This window comes from Rhinoraja longicauda, chromosome 1 (assembly GCF_053455715.1).
Source record: "Rhinoraja longicauda isolate Sanriku21f chromosome 1, sRhiLon1.1, whole genome shotgun sequence".
Taxonomy (NCBI): domain Eukaryota; kingdom Metazoa; phylum Chordata; class Chondrichthyes; order Rajiformes; family Arhynchobatidae; genus Rhinoraja; species Rhinoraja longicauda.
Window position 1 is genome coordinate 88,651,923 of NC_135953.1, and position 16,212 is coordinate 88,668,134.

Sequence of the window (16,212 nt, forward strand, 5' to 3'; positions counted from 1 at the left end):
CTCCTGGGATAAATAAAGTTCTATTGTATCGTATCATATCATTCTACTCAGCTGAGTGCAACAAGGCTTCGGGGGAGTGTGGTCAGCTCAACCTCGTCAGGTTGGAAGGGAGAAAGTGGGATAGGTTATTTTAAATCACAGTTGATTAGGCTGTTGTTAGTCATTATTTTTTTAATTGGCACTAAATCACAGGCAGGGACAGGAGCCTTTGGGTAGATAGTGGGGTGGGGGGATTGAGACATGAATTTCCTGGCAAATAGGAAACAATTTGTTCTTACAAATGCACCATGTATGATCACCAGGATGCGAAACTATATTTCTGTGTCCATAGCATGCTTAGTTTATTGTCATGTGAAAAGCTTGTTGCGTGCTAATCAGTCAGCAGAAAGACAATACATGATTACAATTGATCCATTTGCAGTGTATAGATACATAAGGGAATAATGTTTAGTGCAAGGTAAAGCCAGCAAAGTCCAATCAAGCATAGTCCGACTGTCACCAAAGAGGTAGATAATAGTTCACACAATACCTTGATATTCAAGCACTGTTTGTTTTTGAGGTAAATGTCGACAAATATACTTGGTTGACAGTGATATTAAAAATCATGGTTCCCCAGTGGTAACATGGTCATTAATCTTATTACCTAATAGTTAACCATGATTTAATATATTTTAAATTGAAATATCTATCAATGCCCTCCAGAAAGATTTGAACTTTAGCCTTTATTTTGTATTTGAGCCAAACTTGAATTGTATATTTGATGTAAAATCACAAAAAGCCACAATTTCAAGTATAAATGCTTCCAGGCATATTGCCTTATCCTCAACCCAAGATTACAAAAATCATGTTAAACAATGTAGACTTGCATAAATAACACCCTCTGCTAATACTTTAGTCGAGCATGCAATCAGGCAGTCATAAAATTATCAGATTATATTGGGTGATTAAAAGTATAACTTACCTTAATTAATGGAGTTCTTCCAAAGAAGAAACCAAATAGGTATGCCATTATGTCATTGCAAATTACAATTGAAATTGGTACTATAAACCTGAAAATAATTTTTTAATGGATTAATTCATTGAATGTGATGCAACTTGAAAGTCTTTACAATTTTCATTTAATCAACGATAGCAAATTTTTCTACAATTTATTTAACAGGTCTAGGACACAAGAGGGAAATGTCCATTTTCCAGACAACCTCTATTATATTGCTCAAGCTACATTTTGAAAACCAATCAACTATTTCATGAACTATTTGGAAAAGACAGTAAAAATAGACAACCTTACCTGCCATAAGATCAGGTGAATTCAATGATTCAATAAATTACGGGGGTAGTGGGAGGAAGATGGGTGCAGTGAAAGGAATGGATGGTAGTCAGGAAGGAAAAAAAATTGAACACAAACCAATATTGTTTTCTACAAAAATAGCATAATTTCTTCAGGAAACCAAAAAGAACAAAATCAACACAATTCACTTACCAAATCATGCCTTCAAATAAATTTTGGATCACCAGATGAGACTGAGTAACAATGATTAGTAGCGTTACATGAGTCCAGCCAAACTGTTAAGTATAATCAAACCACAATTACTTATTTTGTAAATTATACCTTTAATCAACCATATTTCAGTTTAGTAATCACATTTGTTTCCAATGGATTGCTTAACCCAATTCACATGGAAGGCAACAATTTACCACATAATCTCGTAACATTTTAATTTATAATTTAGAAACTCATTTATCTCTACTAAAAATATTTTTCTATTTAGTTTCATGTTTCTTACTCAAAGCCAAGTTACGTGCCCTTTGTTTTGATAAGGAAAGTGATATAGAAATAAGTAGAGATCATCCCCAAAGTCTACAATATTGAGGGCATGGAAAACTGAATATGGCACAAGTTCTTCCTGATGAAAGAAAGGTAACTAATCTGAGATATTGCAATTCTCTCTCCACATATACTCTGACAGTTTCCAACATATTCAAAGGAGAGTGAACATGTGAAGTTCAGCTAGATATAGTTTAGTCGAAAAAGGTATATATTTTAAGAAAAACAGATTAGATTTCTAAGTTAGCCATCATCTGCCTCCAAAGCCTGTCATAAACGTTCGCCTTTTTACCAATGATTCCCTTCTACCTCCCCAGTCAGTTGCAAGATTAAGTAAAATATTCTGTTGAACTACGTAGAATTTCCAATTCCATATCCTCAATGTAAGAACCACCAACATCCATCTCCAGCATTGTACAAATCATGATTACCCAGTTGAAATAGTACTCATACATCTTTCTCAACTGTAAAGAGAATTGTTCCAGTATTCTGTATAATATGTTTTGCATTTCATTGTCTTCTATGAAAGAGATCATCCAAATGTTGTTCATTTCCTAGCTGTATAAATCAAGACCTCAAATTTGAAATTCATTCAACCCAATTTAAAATCACTGCATTACTTCCACCAATCTTTCTCCCGTGATAACCATTTGTTTGATCCAGCCTCTTCTGCAACAACTTTTACTCCATAATGGGGAAATGTATTTTTAATTGCCTAAATTCCAGTCTCTAAAAATGCCTTTAAACCCAAAATACGAATCGCTTTAGCTTGCAGCCTTACCACCACCCATAAAAGGGACTGAACGTTTATTTTCTCCAAGACAACAAAAAAAAAATCCATTTAAATAATTTTCCTATTCTTTACATTTCCATAGCCTTAGCGGAGTTCCTCCGCTGGCACTTCATGGTCTTATCCCCGTATTTAATTATTCATGTTAAATAAGAATATTAATTTAGTCTCTTCGTGTAAATAAAGGATGTTTTCCTTCATTTTTTGATTAGATAAAAGTCCATTAAATATTGAACGCACTTCAATGCATTACAAAGATGATCTAAAACTAAGAAAACAGTTCATCCACATACATGGACTGTCATAGGTTTTATCTAGATAGCTGCATCCAGGTTAAAGTAAAAATCACTGGAGAAACAATCATGATAGATAGATAACTGACCCAATAAATATCAAATTTAAGTCTTTAGTGTTAAATTTCTAAAGTTGGTTCACCAATTCTTTGGGAGGAAAATGTAGCCTTTTAACAAGGTGATTAAGGTACAGCAAAATACGCAAGGTGTTCGACTGAGATAGAAATTTAGAGAGATGAAGCAAAAAGTTGCTAATGTCTGAAATATATTTGTTTGTTTGTAATCAATTGTACAATTCACAGTGACCGGTTATTTGGAGATACTTGCCATTAAAAAAAAATTCTCATGGAGAGAGGAGGATCTAATATTGCAGATGATTTAATTTCTAAATGCAAGTTTACACATGTTAAAAGTAGGCCATAGTGCACAAATCCAAGAGTAATGGACAACAGTCCCAAGACGTTAAGAGCGTCAGCAGTTGGATAGATACTCACGTTACGAAAAAGTATAACGTAGAATCAATGTAATGACGCGTGTTGTAGAATTAGAACTATTTTCACTGAAGCAGATAGCATGATAATTCAGTGGCAGTGTGTAAAAATAGTTTGGCAAGGAAGACCATAAATGCCTGGCCTCGATTTTACTAAGTTTTGATGACAACTTTAAACAAACAAAAAAAGTGCGAGCATTTCTCAGTAAAAATAGCATTACATTTTATTTGCGCAAAACTCCACTATCTGCCAAGCGTTGAAGGAATTCAGTGTGTCAGGCATCTATATAGGAAAATACACAAACATTTCAGGTCGGGATCCTTCATCAGACTGATCCCAACCCAAAGCGTCTGTCCATTTTCCTCCACAGATGCTGCCTGGCCTGCCAAGTTCCTCCAGCACATTGTTTTTCTTCATTAAGTTGCAAGACTCTCATCCAGGGGTCCCAAACTTACTGAGCAAGACTATCAGTTCCATTGATAGTTTTCTCAGCTCCACTCTATGTTTGGATTCTCCATTGGAGTGGTTTGATGAGATTCTTCCGCTCTTTTGCCGAGTGCATCTGCACGTCCATAGGTTTGATTGGTGATTGTAGGAGTGTAAAGAAAAATATTTGTCTTTTGATTCAGCATTTTGTTTTGGATTTAAGAATTGTATTTATGTTTAATAATTAATGTTAATTTTATTTTATGTTTTTATAACATTCCGAACACCACAGAGTGTTGATATAAGGAAAAGATTTCCCCGAGGTGTTTTGAGGATAGACCTTAATCTAACTCATCTACGTCACCCTTTACTTTGCTGAGACCCAGCAGCTACTCAGTTCTGACAGTCTACAGCACAAGATCAGTCTTCAGAATCTCAAGGTACCAATTTCAGAAAAATGGAGAACAGAAAAAATGTATTCAAATAGAGTAAGAGAAGATAAGCAAATTAATTAAATTAGCTAGAAGAAGCACATACAAAATAATCACTTTCTGATATTTCTGACTTATTTCCTTATTGAAGCAACCTCACTACGCACACCAAACAATTACAGAAAATATATTAAAATGCAGAATGTGTGATAACTTTACTTCTGTTTTTCTCTACTAGAAAATACAAATCATAATAGATAAACAATACATCTAACAAACATGACTTACACATACTGAACCACACTACCTACTGAAAATTATGGTACTATAACACACTTTTTACTAAATAAATATTTAGTGCCAGATGCATCAAATTGTAAGATGCAAGTGATAATTGTTTTGGAAAAATTATGACTTCTGTCGTTCTGGTAGCCCTATAATTATGTAACTAAGCAATTGGCTCTCTGCTACTTTAATTCCCCAACCTACTCATACCTCTGTCAGTGGCTTCCCACATTGTTACTTGAGGCCCAACACAACTTCAAGAAACAACACCTCATTTTTCATCTAGGCATGTTACAGAGTGCAATATTGAACTCGCCAGGCATAGATAACTTGTTTTCTTTCTCTTTGTATCAGGACTGGCTATTTTTGCTTCCTCCCTTACCTTTTCATTTCGACATTCTGGTCTGCTGGGCACAGCCCAGTTAGCCAGACAATATTACATTATTTAGGCGACAATAGACAATAGGTGCAGGAGAAGGCCATTCGGCCCTGAGCCAGCACCACCATTCAATGTGATCATGGCTGATCATTCTCAATCAGTACCCCGTTCCTGCCTTCTCCCCATACCCCCTGACTCCGCTATCCTTAAGAGCTCTATCTAGCTCTCTCTTGAATGCATTCAGAGAATTGGCCTCCACTGCTTTCTGAGGCAGAGAATTCCACAGATTTACAACTCTCTGACTGAAAAGGTTTTTCCTCATCTCCGTTCTAAATGGCCTACCCCTTATTCTTAAACTGTGGCCCCTGGTTCTGGACTCCCCCAACATTGGGAACATGTTTCCTGCCTCTAACGTGTCCAACCCCTTAATAATCTTATATGTTTCGATAAGATCCCCTCTCATCCTTCTAAATTCCAGTGTATACAAGCCTAGTCGCTCCAGTCTTTCAACATATGACAGTCCTGCCATTCCGGGATTAACCTAGTAAACCTACGCTGCACGCCCTCAATAGCAAGAATATCCTTCCTCAAATTTGGAGACCAAAACTGCACACAGTACTCCAGGTGCGGTCTCACTAAGGCCATGTACAACTGCAAAAGTACCTCTTTGCTCCTATACTCAATTCCTCTTGTTATGAAGGCCAACATTCCATTGACTTTCTTCACTGCCTGCTGTACCTGCATGCTTCCTTTCAGTGACTGATGCACTAGGACACCCCGATCTCGTTGTACGTCCCCCCTTTTCCTAACTTGACACCATTCAGATAATAATCTACCTTCCTATTCTTACCACCAAAGTGGATAACCTCACACTTATCCACATTAAACTGCATCTGCCATGCACCCGCCCACTCACACAACCTGTCCAAGTCACCCTGCAACCTCATAGTATCTTCCTCACAGTTCACACTACCACCCAGCTTTATATCATCTGCAAATTTACTAATGGTACTTTTAATCCCTTCATCCAAATCATTAATGTATATTGTAAATAGCTGCGGTCCCAGCACCGAGCCTTGCAGCACCCCACTAGTCACTGCCTGCCATTCTGAAAGGGACCCATTTATCCCCACTCTTTGCTTTCTGTCTGCCAACCAATTTTCTATCCATGTCAGTACCCTACCCCCAAATACCATGTGCTCTAGTTTTGCCCTCTAATCTCCTATGTGGGACCTTGTCGAAGGATTTCTGAAAGTCAAGGTACACTACATCCACCGGCTCTCCCCTGTCAATTTTCCTAGTTACATCCTCAAAAAAGCCCAGAAGATTAGTCAAGCATGATTTCCCCATCATAAATCCATGCTGTCTCGGAATGATCCTGTTACTGCGATCCAAATGCTCCGCAATTGCGTCTTTCCCACCACTGATGTCAGACTAACTGGTCTATAATTTCCCGTTTTCTCTCTCCCTCCTTTCTTAAAAAGTGGGATAACATTAGCTACCCTCCAATCCACAGGAACTGATCCTGAATCTATAGAACACTGGAAAATGATCACCAATGCGTCCACGATTTCTAGAGCCACCTCCTTAAGTACCCTGGGATGCAGACCATCAGGCCCTGGGGATTTATCAGCCTTCAGTCCCATCAGTCTACCCAACGCCATTTCCTGCCTAATGTGAATTTCCTTCAGCTCCTCCGTCACCCTAGGATCTCTGGCCATTAGAACATCTGGGAGATTGTTTGTATCTTCCTTAGTGAAGACAGATCCAAGTGCCGGTTCAACTCGTCATAACACAAGCAACAAATTCCACAGCATAGGAACATTTCACAGCAAAACGATCCAATGTTCCTGGCTACATTATTTTAGCTCGTCACAGAAATTGCCTTTGGTCATAGAAACATAGAACATAGAAAATAGGTGCAGGAGTAGGCCATGTGGCTCTTCGAGCCAGCACCGCCATTCAATATGATCATGGCTGATCATTTAAAATCAGTACCCCGTTCCAGCTTTCCAGTAGTTTAATTGCCACCATTACTGATAATAGTCCTTTAATTCTTACTTACTGGAATTAAATTCCAGTTACTGAGATTTGAATGTCTCATTTATTTGTTCATTTATTTTATTCAGAACTGATAGTCCAGCAACAGAACCAATCTGACACCACAAAACACTAAATCTAAATATGGTCTATCATTTACTGCAAGAAATTTATAAAACTGGTTGAAATGTGGAAAGTCTCTCCACTTACATTAATAACTACAAAGGAAATATGAATACACACCATGTAAAACTGCAGTCGGTAATGTTTCTTCACTAAACTCAGTACAAACATGCAGAAGCCTGAAAAGTGACAGCAGGAAGTTTATTAGCCTTCTTAACACAAAATACAAATGAGTTATGGTGAAAGCCATTCTAATGTACTGGCTCATGCATCCTCCCTGCAAACTTGCAAAATTCCATAACTTTAGTAGTTATTATAAGCAATTGCCATACAATGATGAGACAGCTGACTGGAAAGTTTTCCAATTTAAACTAATAACTTGGCAATATCATATATCTTACAGAACATACTGCAGCATAATATATGCTGACTAACGGCAGTCTCCCGTATCACACACATTTGAATATTAAGGGAGGAAAGATTATGTGTTCATTTTTGATCAAAATTAGGAAAGCTCTCTTCTCTCTGCCCCAGAAATTCTAGAATCAATCTTTTAAAAAAATTATATATGGAGGAACAAATTGTTGTTCCAGCAAAGCGATTCAATGTTCAAATATCATAGAGAAATACAACCAAAATAACTGAATTTGTAAATGTATTTTAAAATCTTTATTTCTGGACTGTCACGTCAGTTCAGGAATTCATGCCTGTAATTCCTTACATTCTCAGGTGTGCCTTCATGTGAAGGTGCTCATAAGGGGCTTGCTGCATTCTTTACAGTGAAGGAGGTAGGGAAGAAGAAAAATAAACTTTCAGAAAGCAACTCTAAAGCAAAACGGCTCATTTAGCTGCCCATTGTAAAAAGGTCAATCAAACACTGGAAGTTTATTTAACTTTCTCCTTCAAAGTTACCTTCAAATTAAATTATAGCTCTCCCTTGCTGCACAATATTTATCTTTTTGAATACTGTTCAAATACTGTAAGTATTTTGAAAACTCATTTTAAAACAGCCAATGGTAATAATAAACACAAGTATAAAGGTGTCCCAAATAAAGTGAAATGATTGGAGATTCAGAAGAAATCCATTAGTTATCATTTGTGTCACTTTAATGATCATATGGATTTACAATGTTTATTCCAATCTCCTCTTACATTTACCTTCTGGAAAATGTACAAACGTATTGTGTCTTAAACTTTTAAACATTTGCAGCATTGGGTAAAATCACAAATTAAATCAGTGTACCATTTTAGAATTTCACAGAGAGGTTAGCGTAAATTCAAATTTTCGGTACCATTGACATTTCAATCACAAACATATGCACACTAATTTCAACACAAATGACATAATTTTTTTACCAAATTTATCAATTACATCAAAATACCATCTTTAAATATATTAACAAAAACAAACAAAAATACATTACTTGATAATCAGATGTACATGCATACATGCCAAACACCTAGGTAGATTAATTTCAGTTGATTGATTTAATTCAAGATTGAACAAAATCATTGAACTGGTCCAAAAATAAGCAAATTAAGCATAAAATATTACATCAAAGAAAATGCTAATTGCATATTCTAGATTGTATTTGCTGTTATCAATTACTTTGAGTAACAAACTTCTAATTTTTGCATAATATTACAAGTAATCACATCATAAGCATATTCCAAGTTCCCATATTTAAACCAAATATGTATTTTGACAAATAGGCAAAGCAACTTAGTTGTGATTTTCACTGTTGCAATGCTATGTATTTTGAAAATATCAAATAAAATAAAAATAGAGTGCTATCCAATTAATTCATGTTTTGAATAAATTGTTTTTATTCCCAAAATGCTCAAACAAAAAGGATTATCTTCCTTTTCTGTAACATAATAGTGCAAATTAGTAACACCATAATTAAAATAATCTGGAAATGCAGGGACATGCTATTCTTTTAACATGTACCATTTCAAGAGCAGCATTCTGATATTTTTATTCTTAAATTACATTTGTACATGATTTTCTATGGGATGTAGTTGATACTATTGCATCCATTTAAAAAACGGCATAAAAACAATGGTATGAGAAAATACATGGACTTATCTTGGAGTAAATGCTATCAGGATTAGTTCTGCTTTGCTGCAGCAAGGATCTGATACAGACACAGTAGGGAACATGGCTTCTATTTGTATTTTAACACAAGTCACTATCAAAAGACCAAAAGCCTCATGAATTTTCCTTTCCATGTCCATGGATTTCTTTGTTATTAACATGAATATCAACTAAATCATGGAACCATGTAAATGTCCATTCTTTCGAGCAGAGCTGCTTCAAGCATAAAAATATTGAATTGGAAGAAAGATTATTGTGCACAGCACAATTCAAAATTCTCTCTGTATTTGCAACTTGCTATATATTTCAGCAATCCAGTGTATTATTGCCATTTTTGATATAGTGTAATCGATGTACATGAAAAACACCAAAAGGCTGCCGAACAATGTTGCATTTTTGCACAGTCTATAATACACATTCCAAAGATGTGCAAGTTTGTTAATTGTCTATTGCAAATTTGACTATTGTCTAATTGTCTAGTATAGGTTCTTGGCAAATAGGAACAGAAAGGCAGTAGATAATCATTTTTGAGTGAAAAAAAATTACAGAGATACATGGATTCACAAAGGAAAATGACTAATGGATTGCTCTTCTAGATGTGAAAAACTTGAATGAGCAACATATTCTCCGCCTGTGTCATTTGAGTGTTGATAGATGACTGCAAGCATTTGGATAATTCGAAGTAAATAAAACTTTCAACTGTGGTAACACCTCAGACTTGCATCACAAGGACCAGATCCAGCAATAAAATAAGTAAATTAAAAACCTAAAATCTGTTCGTAAATACATGCTGAACATTTACTCACCTGCTAGGTACATGGCAAAAGAGATGAAGCGATGATAACGGGCTAGGAATTGAAGAGGCACTTCCTTTCGCACTAGACTACCAAAGTGATCAGCAACAGTTTCCCCGTAAAAGAAATAATTTACACATAGTAGAATGTACCTGCCAGAAAGAATTTACAATAGGCATCAGACCTGCAACTAAAATGCTCAAAAGAAAAATCAAAGTGGCATTTGATAATTTTCAGTATGGCAATATTATCAACTTTCATTTTGTATAATTTCATGTATCTTTAAAAAAAAATTTAAACTAGTGCAATGTATAGTATAACATGTGTATTTTGGGCAGAAACTCTCCCATCTAATGTGACCGAGCAAAATTTAAAAAAGTTTGACAAAGTTTTCCAACCATCAAAATGCATTTCAGAAAGTTGCCAGGGACAAGAGTGTGGAATTTCTGATAATGACAGTGCTAAATGGAGAACATTTTTGTTCATCTACTATTATTGTTGGAAAACGAATCTAAAATTGAGAGAGATCAGGAGAATTGGTAGAAAGGTAAAACTATGTGCTTCCAGTGTACTTCACAGGAATATTATCAAATAAATATTGTTGACATTTCACACCAGATGATAATAATAGCAATGGTCATATAGATGCATTCTACAGAGCCCAAAAGAAGCAGTTATGGAAAGATATGGAGAAGAGACCTGGAGGGAAATATAGAGCATAGGGCTTAGTAGCCTTAGGCATAACCATGATGGTGGAATTGAACTATAATTTTGAATGAAGCTGGCCGAAGGCAAGGTTAAATAGTGTATATGGGTGTTTTCGTAAATATAGCACTTAGTAGTGAAACTGAAGGTCTCCAAACTTCCAGGTTATTTTCCTGTTTTTTTATGTAATATTCCCATTGTTTCACATCCTGTATTTTAAATAGTGTAAACCATGGTGTTTCGCTAAAATAATGAGCCAAAGCAAAAATAAATAAATAAATCTGGCCTTGCCATTTTTTGTGACATTTTTCAAGCAGGATTTAATCAAATCCTTAAGCTAATTGAAACCAGAACGATCACATTTATTTTGCAATTAAATAATTCAATATAAGCCAAATTCTGATTATACTTATGTAAGGAGACGTCCTTTGCACACAGAGTCTTTTACTGGATATTGTTTATTAATTTCACTACACACATGTTGTGCCCTAGCTGTCCGTGGTCATCACTGGAACTAGAGAGCGAGCTGGAGGTGGGGAAGCTACAATTATACAAGAGACAATGGGGAGTGGTTAGTAGTGGTGAGGTCACTATGTTAAAGGAACATGCACTGATCTACATCCTTCCTCTTGGAAACAAAAGTGACCACGGCTCATGCGCTAGGCTCAAACTACAAGCAGGGAGCAGATAGAATGCAGCACAACACAGACTACTCGTACACACCGTACCGGACAGGCGGCCTGACCACTCTCCCAGAGCGGGTGCGCAACGCACCATCCCCTCCGGTCGAAGGAACAGCATGGACGGGTGCGGGTACAGAGGCTGGGGAACCAGGGGAAGGAGGAGGACTGGGAAGCGATACACGCGCAGGCGAGGGAGGGGAAGGGGGCTGGGGCGACTGCGGATGTACCGGAGCAGGAGGCACATCAGGCACCGGGGACTGGACGGGAGGTGAATACGGGACCGCGGGAGGCGGTGCAGGCTCGTTTACCAGCATCAGGTGCTGGCGGGTACGACGATACACGGTGCCCTCGTAATTGACCAGGTACGACCGTGGAGAGTCAGCATTGCCGACGACCACGGCCAGCCGGTGGTGACCGGAGGTGGACTCCATCCGGACAACCTGGCCAGCGAACAGAGGTGGAAGGGGACGGGACGATTTGTCAAAGGAGCGCTTCTGAATGAGCTGCTTTTCAGTGAAGCGCTCCCTGACAGCGGCAGGGCTCCGAGCCGTGGGTTGCAGGGATTGCTGGGAGACGGGGATAGGGGGTCTAGTGGTGCGGGACATGAGGCGCTGGGCAGGGGAACCGAGCGCGGGGTCCCGGGAGATGTTGCGGAGGTTGAGGAGGGCAAGGTACAAGTCCGAACTGTCAAGCCGGCAACGTTCCATCAGTTCCTTAGCGCTGCGGACAGCGCGCTCTGCAAGTCCATTGCTTTGCGGGTACTCGGGGCTGCTGGTGATGTGGCGAAAGTTCCACCGGGTGGCGAAAGCAGCAAACTCCGCGCTGGTAAACTGGCTGCCGTTGTCGGACTGGAGGGATGCCGGGGAACCAAAGGTAGAGAAGTGGCGGCGAAGCTTCCCGATGACGGCAGCAGACGTGAGGGACGGCAGCAGGTCCACCTCGAACCAGCTGGAGTAGGAGTCCACCAGGACCAGGTAGTGTTTGCCACGCCACTCGAAAATATCAGCGGCAACAGCCATCCACGGCAACTCGGGAGCCGGCTGCTGCAGGAGAGGCTGGCGCTGCTGATGAGGTAATAGGCTGTTGCAGGCAGCGCAGGCGGAGACCCTGTCGCGGATGTCCTTGACCATGCCAGGCCAGTAAAACTGTGCTTGGGCCTGGGATAACGTGGCCTCCACCCCTGGGTGTCCGTTGTGGGCAGTCTGGAAGTAGTGATCTCGCAGCGCAGCCGGCACCACAACCTTGTGACCCTTCACCACCACGCCCGCGTGCAGCACCAGTTCATCCCGAACCAGGAAGTAGGGCACGGCACCAGCCGGCAGGGAAGACCGTCGTTCAGGCCAGCCACGGCGGATGACGCCCTCAAGCTGTTGAAGGTTCGGATCAGCGGCAGTGTGTGTGACCAGTGACTGCATCTGCCAAGATGGAACGATGTTGACGTTCAACACCATCAGGTCAGCCGATTCGTACGGATGGCGGGAAGTGGAAGGTAGTGGGGCACGGGACAAAGTGTCTGCCACGAACATCTCCTTGCCTTTGCGGTACACGATTTTGAATGTGAAACGCTGCAGCTGCAGCATCATTCGCTGCAAGCGGGACGAGGCTGCGTGGATGGGCTTGTTTAAAATAGAGACCAGCGGCTGGTGGTCAGTTTCGATGGTGAAAGTTTTTCCAAGAACGTAGTCTCTGAATTTGGAGCACGCGAACACCACGGCAAGGAGCTCCTTTTCTATCTGGGCGTAGCGCTGTTCAGCAGGGGTCATTGTGCGAGAGGCATAGGAGACGGGCAGCTGTCGGTCGTCGTAGAGCTGCAGGCAGGCAGCACCAAGGCCGAACCGAGATGCATCGCAGGTGAGGACGATTGGCCTGTTCAGGTCGAAGAACTGCAAAGTGGGGGTCCGTGCGAGTCTGGACCTCAGGGCCACGAAGGCCGATTGGTGGTGCGGGAGCCAGACCCAGGCATTGTCCTTCTTGGTCAGCTCCCTCAGGGGGGCACTCAGTTCGCTGAGGTCGGGTATGAACTTACCCAAGTAGTTGACCATGCCCAGGAAGCGCTGCAGGCCGGGCACGTCAGTGGGAGCGGGCATTTTGGTGATCGCCGCCGTCTTCTCGGGGTCTGGCTTCAGGCCCCCCGCCGTGAAAACGTGGCCGACGTAGGTGACTTCCTCAACGCGGAACCGACACTTCCTTCGATTAAGCTTGAGGTTGATCTCACGAGCCTTGTCCAGGACTTGGCGGAGGTGTCGGTCATGCTCAGCGACGTCCCTCCCGTACACCAGGATGTCATCCACAATGATGGCGCACGGCAACCCAGCAAACAGCTGCTCCATCGTACGCTGAAAAACCTCGCTTGCCGAGTTGATCCCAAAAGGCATGCGGAGGAAACGGAACCTGCCGAACGGTGTGCTGAAGGTGGTCAGGAAGGAGGAACGTGCATCCAGCGGGATCTGCCAAAAGGAGCTCTTGGCATCCAGGACCGAGAAAACTGTGGCTGGACCGACCTGTGCCGCGACGTCCTCCACCGTCCGCATGGGGTAGTGCGGGCGTTTAATAGCCAGGTTCAGGTCCTTGGGGTTGATGCAGATCCTGATCTCGCTCGCGTCCTTCTTGGCAGCGACCACCATGGTGGAGACCCACTGGGTGGGGGCACTCACCTCCTTGAGGATGCCCATGTCCACTATGCCACGTAGTGTGGACTCCACGCGGCCCTTCATGGCAAAAGACACACGGTGGGCCGGTCTGACCACTGGGTCGACCCCCGGGTCCACAACGATCTTGTAGGCACAGGGCAGCTTCCCCAGGACGTCATCAAATCGGTCAGGGTACTCGATCAGGGGGTCCATGGGGGCCTGCACCAGGTGGATGTCGCGGTGGAATGAGACCAAACCAAAGTCCTGGCATGCACGGGCGCCCAGCAGGGTGACGTTGTCGGATGCTAGCAGGAGGAACGTGAGGGGCCGAGAGGTCTCCAGAACAGTACAGATAACCGTTGCCTTTCCCACGGCAATCAGAACGCCTCCCCCATAGGCATGGAGGCGGGAGTTGTCAGGAGTAACCCTCTCCCCCGAGCTTATCTGCTCGAAGAGGCCCACAGACATAACATTTGCAAAAGCCCCAGTATCGACCTTGGCAGGGAAGGAGTGTCCATTGACTGTAACATGCACGGATGGATCCGTTATCAATGCAGGTGCACCCAAAAGCGAAAACAGCATAGAGTCTCCATGGGAGGAAGTCGTATCTGAGCCATGGAGTTCCTCATGTTGGTACCGGGAACCGGTTGCGCTATCATCGGTCGCAAGGTTGTTTAGACTCCTTCTAGGAGCAGGGACAGGTCTCCCACGAGAACGACAAGCTGCAGAAAAATGGTTCTGCCTCCCGCAGGAATTACAAGTTTTGCCCTGCGCTGGGCAAACGTTATACCTGTGTGACGAGAAGTTGCAGTTTGGGCATCTGCGAGGGGTGACCATAGTGGGCGCGGAGGGGGTGACCCTGGTCTGCGGGTCATTCAATCGCCGGCGGCCGGTGAAATTTATGTCCTGGGGCGCCGGCCGAGATACTGAGCCAACAGCAGAGGCCATGCGTGCGGCATGTATGGCGTCCGTTAGCGACAGGTCAGGCTTCATCAGGAGCTCATCCCGCAGCTTAGAGTTTAGGAGACCGTTGACCAGGACGTCCCTGATCATCTCGTCGGGTGTAATCGTTTGAAGGCGGCACCGCCGAGCCATATGTCTTAAGGATGCAATGAAGGCGTCAACGTGCTCCCCTGGAGTCTGACGCCGCGAGAAAAAGTTGAAACGTTCGATAATGTTATTGGTGGGTATATCGCACAGGGCAGTGAACTTAGCCATGAGACATACCGGGTCGTTGCGGTCCTCCGGAGGGACGAATTCGAACGACGCATAGCGTTCCATTGCCTCCGGACCAGCCAGGTTGAGGAGCAGGTGAGCTTTTATCGCAGCAGTTGCATCAGGATGGGCAATCGCTATATAGTGCTCGTAGTCCCGCTGGAAGACAGTCCAGCGGTGCACTATGTCCTCATCAAAAACAAGCGTGTCCGGACGACGACACGAGGGAGCCATGGCAAAGTGGAAGGATGGGACACAACTGGGACGAACAAATGCTAAAAATAAAAACCCGATAAACAGGAGACGCAAGTCTACCGTTCTGACACCATGTAAGGAGACGTCCTTTGCACACAGAGTCTTTTACTGGATATTGTTTATTAATTTCACTACACACATGTTGTGCCCTAGCTGTCCGTGGTCATCACTGGAACTAGAGAGCGAGCTGGAGGTGGGGAAGCTACAATTATACAAGAGACAATGGGGAGTGGTTAGTAGTGGTGAGGTCACTATGTTAAAGGAACATGCACTGATCTACAACTTATGATTTTTATCATTTATCACCTGATAAGATGGTTTTCTGACGCCCCAAGTTTTTGAAGCAGAACGTGAGTAGCAGTGTCCATTTGGTCACGTGTGAAATGTGTGAATTAAAAGTAGAGTAACCGTTTTTATATTTATTGTTTCTTTTTTAAATTGTTTATATTTTGTGTTTAAGCTTTCCATTGAAATATTAAATAATGAATAGAACTTAAAATCATGAAATAAAAATCTAGTTTGCTCACCTATTTTAGCGATGTCTCATTCTGTGGTCCCTCCCATTAAGTAACGTTGTCAATGCTATTTATAGCGCTATAACAGGGTTTTTTTTGTACTCATCACGATTTTTTTTAAATTCAAACACCGCAATTGTAATAACCGTGATGTGAACTACGGGCCTCGTGGTGGGTTAGGTGCCGACATTTTGTAAGTAAGCTTAGAAATCAGTAAGTGCCCCATATGTCTTG

The 16,212-nt window shown here is 41.9% G+C and overlaps 1 protein-coding gene across 1 annotated transcript in view; it reads right to left on the bottom strand.

Annotated features, from left to right (window-relative positions):
• Positions 1–16,212, bottom strand: part of cds1 (CDP-diacylglycerol synthase (phosphatidate cytidylyltransferase) 1) — a 78,757-nt gene that overhangs the window by 18,957 nt on the left and 43,588 nt on the right. Inside the window, exons 5-8 of the mRNA XM_078411097.1 lie at positions 9,988–10,127; positions 7,204–7,262; positions 1,481–1,563; positions 962–1,049 (exon numbers count right to left, since the gene is read on the bottom strand). Coding sequence (XP_078267223.1) covers positions 962–1,049; positions 1,481–1,563; positions 7,204–7,262; positions 9,988–10,127 — 370 coding nt within the window. The remainder of the gene's footprint in view (positions 1–961; positions 1,050–1,480; positions 1,564–7,203; positions 7,263–9,987; positions 10,128–16,212) is intronic.